The 8,183-nt window shown below is 55.3% G+C and overlaps 2 protein-coding genes across 4 annotated transcripts in view; both read left to right on the top strand.

Moving 5' to 3' along the window:
* Positions 1 to 1,581, top strand: part of TTC36 (tetratricopeptide repeat domain 36) — a 4,028-nt gene extending 2,447 nt beyond the window's left edge. The window contains exon 3 of the mRNA XM_007456313.1: positions 1,249 to 1,581. Coding sequence (XP_007456375.1) covers positions 1,249 to 1,511 — 263 coding nt within the window. The 3' untranslated portion in view covers positions 1,512 to 1,581. The remainder of the gene's footprint in view (positions 1 to 1,248) is intronic.
* Positions 1,582 to 2,376: 795 nt separating this feature from the next.
* Positions 2,377 to 5,138, top strand: TMEM25 (transmembrane protein 25). Of its 3 annotated transcripts, XM_007456310.1 has the most exons (8): positions 2,377 to 2,446; positions 2,714 to 3,025; positions 3,484 to 3,774; positions 3,981 to 4,112; positions 4,423 to 4,453; positions 4,609 to 4,709; positions 4,837 to 4,923; positions 5,065 to 5,138. In XM_007456310.1, the coding sequence occupies exons 1-8, from the start codon at positions 2,377 to 2,379 to the stop codon at positions 5,136 to 5,138; spliced, it is 1,098 nt and encodes a 365-aa protein (XP_007456372.1). The 3 variants fall into 3 exon arrangements, with proteins under 3 accessions (XP_007456372.1, XP_007456373.1, XP_007456374.1); XM_007456311.1 differs by lacking the exon at positions 3,981 to 4,112; XM_007456312.1 differs by lacking the exons at positions 2,714 to 3,025; positions 3,981 to 4,112.
* Positions 5,139 to 8,183: the final 3,045 nt, after the last annotated feature.

The raw sequence follows: 8,183 nt of genomic DNA, 5'->3' as shown, positions 1-8,183 counted from the left end.
AGGAATGCCAGGCTGGGGAGTTTGGACTCCATTCTGGGAATACTAGGGGACTCTGAGGGCCTTTCCCAGGCTTGTCCGCCACCTGGCTTTGGCAAGGCCGCTGGGACAGCCTGCAGACCAAAACCCCAGACAGCATCAGAGGGGATTCTGCCTGGAGAAGGCCTTCAATTCCTCCTGACCAGCTCCTCTGAGGGAAACCAAGGAATGCTGTGATTAGAAAGCTTCTCAACCGACCAGTCAGGATGGGGAGCAGAGCCTCTGCTGGGTTCCGGGGACCAGAACACACAGAGAGAGGGCAGGGAAGATCAGCCTTGCTGTAGGATGCTGCTGGCGCTCCCCCAGCGCCCTGCCCTGACAGGCGCTGTAGACTAGAGAACTTGAGTGAATTGAAGCACAGCCCAGAAGAAATGCAGCTCGGTACCCTACAGTGGATACTAGCTGGCTGCCTGAGGTTGAGTTCACAGCTCTGATGCCTAATAAGCCAAGTATTTATGAGGATGATAAAAACAAAAATGCTGCAGGCCAGCTCTGGCTCCAAGACCTCTTTCAAAGAAAATTAGATACAAAATAATGAAGACCATGGAAATAAAGAATGAGAAGAGGCAGTCAGTAGAGAACACAGGTGAGAGGCGGTTTTAAGGCGTCAATGGAAAAGAGGAGAGAAATGTCTTCAAAAGTTAGAGAGGGACTTCCTTTGGGGGTCCAGTGGTTAAGAATCTGCGCTTTCACTGCGGGGTCACAGGTTCAATCCCTGGTCAGTGAATTAAGATTCCGCATGCCCCGCGGTGCGGCAAAAAAAAAAAAAAAAAAAAAAGAGAGAGAGAGAAAAAAAGGACTTTATTGTATAAGACATGGTTGTCAGTTAATTCTAATGTTTCTGGGCTCTGGGATTCGGAGTCAGTCACCTGGCACATGGTAGATGGTTAATAACGTATGCGTGCCTGGCAACAGGGCCAGATTCATAACATAGTGACCCTCCGTCCGTGTTTTGATGTATCAGATGGTGGAAAATAACACGGACGAGGCGAGACCTGGACTTCAGTCCCAGCTCTGCCACTAACTGGCTGTGCAGCCCAGGCCGAGTCTTGCCAACTCTTCCAGTCTTCACCTGCGTAAAGGGAATAACAATACCGATCTCTAGGGTCAAGTTTAGGCGGGATGTAAACGGCCGAACCCCAGAGCCTCCACTCGGGGCCGGATCGCTTGCTGGTCGCGGCCCTGACCCCCGCCCGTCCGTCGGTCCCGCAGGCGCCCTGGAGGACCTGGAGCGCGCGCTGGCGCTGAGCGGCGGCCGGGGTCGCGCCGCCCGCCAGAGCTTCGTGCAGCGCGGGCTCGTGGCGCGACTGCAGGGCCGGGACGACGACGCCCGCGGGGACTTCGAGCGGGCGGCGCGGCTGGGCAGCACGTTCGCTCGGCGCCAGCTGGTGCTGCTCAACCCGTATGCGGCGCTCTGCAACCGCATGCTGGCCGACATGATGGGGCAGCTGCGCGGGCCCCGCGACCGGCGCTGATCCGCCGGCGGGCGGGCGTGGGGGGGAAGGGGGGCGCCCGCAACCAATAAACCTGCCGGCTCTCCCAGCCACCGCCTGTATCTGCATCCTCCGCCGTCCCCGCAGGGAACCGCGCTCAAGTATCCCCGGCGCGCGAGTCCATCTGCGAGGCACGGGACGTGGTCCCGGAGCCGCCGCCCTGGGGGGTGGGGGTGGGGGTGGGGTCCTTCGGGCCGAGGTCGGGCATCGATTGGCCCTGCCTAGCGCAGCCTGGGCCCCTGCGGATGACTGCGGTGCTCATCAGACCTGAGCAGTCGCTCCGGCTGCTCTCGGGGAGTGAGCCAGGTGAGCCGCACCGGAAGGCGGGGCGAGGCGGGGGCGGGCGTGCTTCGTGACCCCCGCCTCCCGGATCCTCTCCTCTTCGGCCCAAATCCGGAGGAGGGGAGAAGGGGCGTAGGTGGGTGAGGGAAGCGGGCAGGAGAGAGCCGGGGTCGGGAGAAGGACGGTCCCTTTGGGGGAGGGGCACGTGTACCCGAGTGTTTGCGCGCGGCGCGCGCGTGTTTCTGGGCCTGGTGCGGGCTGCACGGTTGCAGGTTGTTTCTGTGTACCTGCGAGCGTGTGCCTGTTTGTCCCGTGGAGTCAGCGCTCAGTTCTGTGCCCGCAAGGTGTACAGGTACGTGCTGGCTGGGTTTGGACCTTTGGGCTCGACCATTTGCGTCCTTGCCTTCACCACTGTGGGTCGTTCTACATTTGTGTTTCCGTGCATGGTTTATTTTTGTTTCTGGAGAGTAAATTCCTGGAGCAGTTAAGCTTGTCTGCTCTCACCTGGCTAACATCGAGGCCTGCCCCCTTCTCTCGGCAGCCTGGGGCCCAGGCCGGGGCCACCATGGCGCTGCCTCCAGGGCCAGCTACCCTCCCGCACACACTTCTGCTCCTGCCGGCCCTTCTGAGCTCAGGTACACCCCTGTTCATCTCTTGGCCATGCATTTGTGCGGTCAAGTCCCCCTCTCTCCCCTCCTTGCCTGCGTCTTCAGTTTGGGTACCCATTCCAGGCACCAGAGTTGGGTTCCCTTCATCCACCTCCCCAAGGTCCAGCCGTCCCTGGTTAGAGAACCCAGGTGCTCTATCTCTTGGCCTGCTGCCCCTCTGTAACTGGCCCTCATCCCGGTCACAGAACAGTACTAAGCCTCCACCAGCTCTCCCCAGAATCCCCTGTGTTCCAGGTTGGGCGGAGTTGGCGCCACAAATTGATGGTCATACCTGGGCAGAGCGGGCACTTCGAGAGAATGAACGCCACGCCTTCACCTGCTGGGTGGCAGGGGGGCCTGGCACCCCCCGATTGGCCTGGTACCTGGATGGACAGCTACAGAAGGCCAGCACCTCAAGACTGCTGAGCGTGGGCAGGGAGGCCTTCTCTGGAGGCACCAGCACTTTCACTGTCACTGCCCAGCGGGCCCAGCATGAGCTCAACTGCTCCCTGCAAGACCCAGACAATGGCCGGTCAGCCAACGCCTCCGTCCTCCTCAATGTGCAATGTGAGTGCTCCTCAGGTGGACAGAGACAGAGGTTCTCTGCCCAGGGACCCCCAGCAGGCACCAGGCAAGTGGTCTGGTAGGACATTTAAAAAACACTTAAGCACTCTGCAAATATTAACTCACTTTATCCTCACAATAATCCTATGAGGTAATTACTATTGCTGTCCCTATTTTATAAATGACAAAACTGAAGCACAGAGAGGTTAAGCAATCTGCCTAGGGTCATACAGCTGGTAAGCAGCAGAGCCAGGATTCAGATCTTGACATTTTGGTTCTAGTGTTTATACTCTTAACTTTCATTTGTACGAAATGCTGCCTCTCTGGCAGACCCAGCCATCCTGTTTCCCAGTGCCCCCTAAGGAGAGGTCCAGACCCCTGGCTCCCTTCTGGGTTTGGGAAGAAAGGGAAGGCGTGCAAGGGGCTGTGGTGGGAACATACTGCTCTCTGCTTTGCACCAGTTAAGCCGGAGATTGCCGAGGTTGGGGCCAAGTACCAGGAAGCTCAAGGCCCGGGCCTCCTGGTCATCCTTTTTGCCCTGGTGCGTGCGAACCCACCTGCCAACGTGACCTGGATCGACCAGGATGGGCCGGTGACTGTCAACGCCTCTGACTTCCTGGTGCTGGATGCCCAGAACTACCCCTGGCTCACCAAACACACCGTGCAACTGCAGCTCCGCAGCCTGCCACACAACCTCTCCGTGGTGGCCACCAACGACGTGGGTGTCACCAGCGCCTCGCTTCCGGCCCCAGGTGAGCACTGCCAGCCATGGGCCCAGCAAAGCCTCGGATAGGCGTGGGATCGTGGTGCAGAAACAGGAAGGCTTGTTGCCTTTTGGGCGAGTCTGGTGAAAGCTGTCCCTGGCCACCTGGGGCAAGGAGGACAGAGTAGTGACCTGTGGCATCTCAGAGTTGGGGGGCCCTGCCCGCTTGGAACCTAACCAGAGAATGACCTGCAGGGCTCCTGGCCACCCGGGTGGAAGTGCCACTGCTGGGGATCGTTGTGGCTGGAGGGCTTGCCTTGGGCACCCTGGTGGGGTTCAGCACCTTGGTGGCCTGCCTGGTCTGCAGGAAAGCGAAGAAGACCAAAGGTAGGGCCAAGGCAGGGTGGGGGCAGGGGGTGGCTGGGGAAGGGGAGACGGAGTCAGGGGGTGGGCAGCAAGGCCACGGGCAGCGAGTGGAGCTGGGCAGAACGTCTCTGACAAGTGGTAGGACAGGTCTTCCTGGGCATGGCCATGATTTAGACCACATGCATCCCAGGTAGCAGGGCCAGGCACTGGGAAGCCAGTCTGGGCATCTGAGAGACCCCTTGCCTGAGGGTTCTGGGCCTGAAGAGGGCAGGGGGCAGAGCCCAGAGCAGGTGGGCACACTGAGACACTGCTGTGGTTTCTTTCTCCTCAGGCCCCTCCCGGCGCCCATCCCTGATCTCTAGGTAACTCTCCCTGGGGCTGAGTGCATTGGCCAAATGGAGAGGCAGCATGGGGACAGGGGGGATCCTGGGCTTTCTGGTAGTTCGGGAACGGGCCGCAAGCGGGTGTCTGTGCCTGCTGGTGCCAGGGCCCATCCAAGCCTTTTTCTGCCCTGTAGTGACTCCAACAACCTGAAACTCAACAACGTGCGCCTGCCGCGGGAGAACATGTCCCTCCCGTCCCACCTGCAGCTCAACGACCTCACTCCGGACTCCAGAGGTACATCCAGGACCCTCTGTTGGCCCCAGCTTTATCTGTGGAGGTGCTTCTGAGAAGAAGAGAGACCCTGGGCCTTAGGAGGGTCACACACCTCATCCTGGGCACCATCCCCTCTGTCACCCCACAGGGAAACCAGCGGACCAGCAGATGGCTCAGGACAACAGCCAGCCAGAGCTTCTGGATCCGGAGCCCGGCGGCCTCCTCACCAGCCGAGGTATGGAAAAGGGGCCTGCTGCCCTGCTCCCCGGCCCTTTTGCTTGTGCCAAAGGCCTCTGAATCCCCAAGGGGCAGAGAGTGGTCTCCCAACTTCCAAGGAATGAGGGTGACTGAGTCTCCTGGGATCTCTGACCCGCAGGTTTCATCCGTCTCCCAATGCTGGGCTACATTTATCGGGTGTCCAGTGTGAGCAGTGATGAGATCTGGCTCTGAGCTGAGGCCAAGACAGGGGGTGCCTTCTTGGCCCCTGGGCACCCTCCCGGTCCTCCTCCAAGGCCTGGCCACATTGCCAACGGGAAGAGGCCATGCCACTGCCACTTTTGCTTGTCCTCTGGGTCACTGGTATCCTTGGCAAGGCTGCCAGCTGGACCTAAGCCCCTGTTCCAACTCTGGTTGAGGGCCTGCATGACTGCCTTTGCCCAGGCGGATGGGGCTATCTGTCCAGGTCTGCCTGGAGGTCATCCAGCATCTAAGCGTGGCATGGCCTGTCGGCTTGGGGCAGCTCTGTGCCCCACACCGGTGCTCCTCAGTACAGCAGGCATGGGGCAAGCCTGGTTGGGAGGGCCCTGCACATCCTGGATCTCCTTCCCATGCTATGCAGCTTTGTTCCCTCAGGGAAAATTTAGGACCTTGCTAGCTGTAGAGAACCAACCTGCCCTTTGCACAGGAACTCTCCTCTGGTCCAGCAGCGCTGGCCAAGCACAAACCAGTACCCTTTGCTGCATGCCTCTCTGCCCCAGCCCCCTCTTGGGCATCACAGGTTAGACACTGGACCTTCTCCACTTCTTCACGTGGCACTAGACTTCCCCTCCGGCCTGGGCCCTGGTGGTGCCAGCGCCTGGTGTTAGCACAACAAAGGGGAAGAATGGGAGGTGAGAAGTCTGGTGCGTCCAGGGCTGCATGTAGCTATGCCTTGTTTTCTTATAGTGTTAGCACTTTAAGCACATCTTCCAGGGAGGGGGTGAGCAAGGGCCCCAGGGCCCTGTCTGGGGCTTCCCGAAGTCTGGCCTTTTTATGTTTCACTGTGAGTGCCCTGAGCCCTCGAGGTTGACGGGTTCCCGCTCAAAGTATCTACCCCGCTATGGGACCCCAGCCCTGACTACCCCATCAGCAGGACCCTGACTGCCCCATAAGCAGGAAGCTGTTCTTCCTGTCCCATCCTCTGTTCTTAAGGGGATGGCCGTAGTGGCACATAACTTGACAGTGCTGGAAACCTTAGGGGAACATGGAAAAAGCAGGGAGATCACATATCCCAAAACGACCCAAGAACACTTTTGAAAAGCAACGTGGAAAAGATTGCAGATTGACAGAGTACACAGTGTATTTTTCCCTTCTTGATATCTTGTTTTGTAATTTTTCTCACGTTACTGCTGAGGACAGTGCTGAGCACGTGGTAGAGTCTCAATAAACTTGACTGAGTGAATGCTGTATATCTGTTTCATTCCCTCAGATATGTTTTTTTTTAACTGAAGTATAGCTGATTTACAAAGGTGTGTTAGTTTCAGGTGTGCAGCAGCGTGATTCACACACACACACACACACACACACATATATTCTTTTTCAGATTCTTTTCCATTATAGGTTATTACAAAATACTGACTATAGTTTCCTGTGCTATACAGCAGGTCCTTGTTTATCTGTTTTATATATAGCAGTGTGATATTCTACTCTTAAGTCTTTTAAATCTGGAAAAATTAAAAGACACAAAAAGAATTTATAGTGCATCGAGATAAACATTTTTTAACACCATGTGGTCTAATTGAAAGAGTTACTACTTATTGCTATATACAGCAGTGTCTATGTTTTTTTTTTTTTTTTTGCGGTACGTGGGCCTCCTGCCGCGGAGCACAGGCTCCGGATGCGCAGGCTCAGCGGCCACGGCCCACGGGCCCAGCCGCTCTGCGGCACACGGGATCCTCCCGGACCGGGACACGAACCCGCATCCCCTGCATCGGCAGGCGGACTTGCAACCACTGCACCACCAGGGAAGCCCAGTGTGTATCTTTTAATCCCCAACTCCTAATTCTTTTTTATGGATGAGAAATACTCCATTGTGTGAGAGAGAGAGAGTGTGTGTGTGTGTGTGTGTATTTCATACTCTTTATCCATCTGTTGATGGACACTTAGGTTACTTTCAAGTCTTGGCCATTATAAATTGTGCTGCTATAAACACTGGGGTGCATGTAACTTTTAGAATTAGAGTTTTTGTCTTTTCTGGATATGTGCCCAGGAGTGGGACTGCTGGATCATATGGTAGCTCTCTTTTTAGTTTTTTGAGGAACCTCCATACTGTATTCCATAGTGGCTGCACCAATTTACATTCCTACCAACAGTCTAGGAGGGTTCCTTTTTCTCTATACCCTTTCCAGCATGCTGAAGTGATTAAGGGTGAAGTGTACTGATGTCTGCAACTTACTTGAAATGTATCAAAAAATAAGATAGACTGACGAATGGATAGGGAGGTATGGACGGACGTGTGATAAAGCAAAATGTTAATTGTAGGATTTAGTTGGTGAGTATTTAGAATTCACTGTACAATTCTTCCAAAGTTCTTTTATTTAACAGTTTTCATAATAAAATATCGGGGGGGGGGTGATCCCTGATCTAGTTACTTCTCTGATATTTCTGAAATCTTTTTGATAAGGATCATGGAATTTTCAAGCATTACTAATACCCTTAACATGACAGTTCAATCTTTCCTGGGAAAGAAGACCAATTTTTATTTTTTATTTTTGGCTGCACCGCACAGCTTGCGGGATCTTAGTTCCCCAACCAGGGATTGAACCCAGGCCCTCGGCAGTGAAAGCGTGGCGTCCTAACCACTGGACTGCCAGGGAATTCCCCAATTTTTATATACTTTACTCACCTAATCTTTAATCTTTACTCTCCAATAATAGGCAGGTCACTAGTTACCTTGAGCTGGAACATACAGCAGTCCAACATTTTGGGCAGGCACAGCTCAGGCTGCATTTTCCCACCTGGACTATGTTTTACTGAATTCCTCCAGACACAATAGACTATTTAATCAAGACTTGTAAAAATTAATGTTCAACTTTGTGCATTGCTGGTGGGAATGTACATGGTGCAGCCACTATGGAAGCTAGTATGGCAGTTCCTCAAAAAGTTAAATATAGGGCTTCCCTGGTGGCGCAGTGGTTGAGAGTCCACCTGCCGATGCAGGGGACGCCGGTTTGTTCCCCGGTCCAGGAAGATCCCACATGCCGCAGAGTGGCTGGGGCCGGGGGCCACGGGCGGGGG

This window comes from Lipotes vexillifer, unplaced genomic scaffold (genome assembly GCF_000442215.2).
Source record: "Lipotes vexillifer unplaced genomic scaffold, Lipotes_vexillifer_v1.1 scaffold753, whole genome shotgun sequence".
Lineage (NCBI taxonomy): Eukaryota > Metazoa > Chordata > Mammalia > Artiodactyla > Lipotidae > Lipotes > Lipotes vexillifer.
The sequence above is the reverse complement of the archived record's forward strand: the minus strand, read 5'-3'. Positions and strand labels throughout refer to the sequence as shown.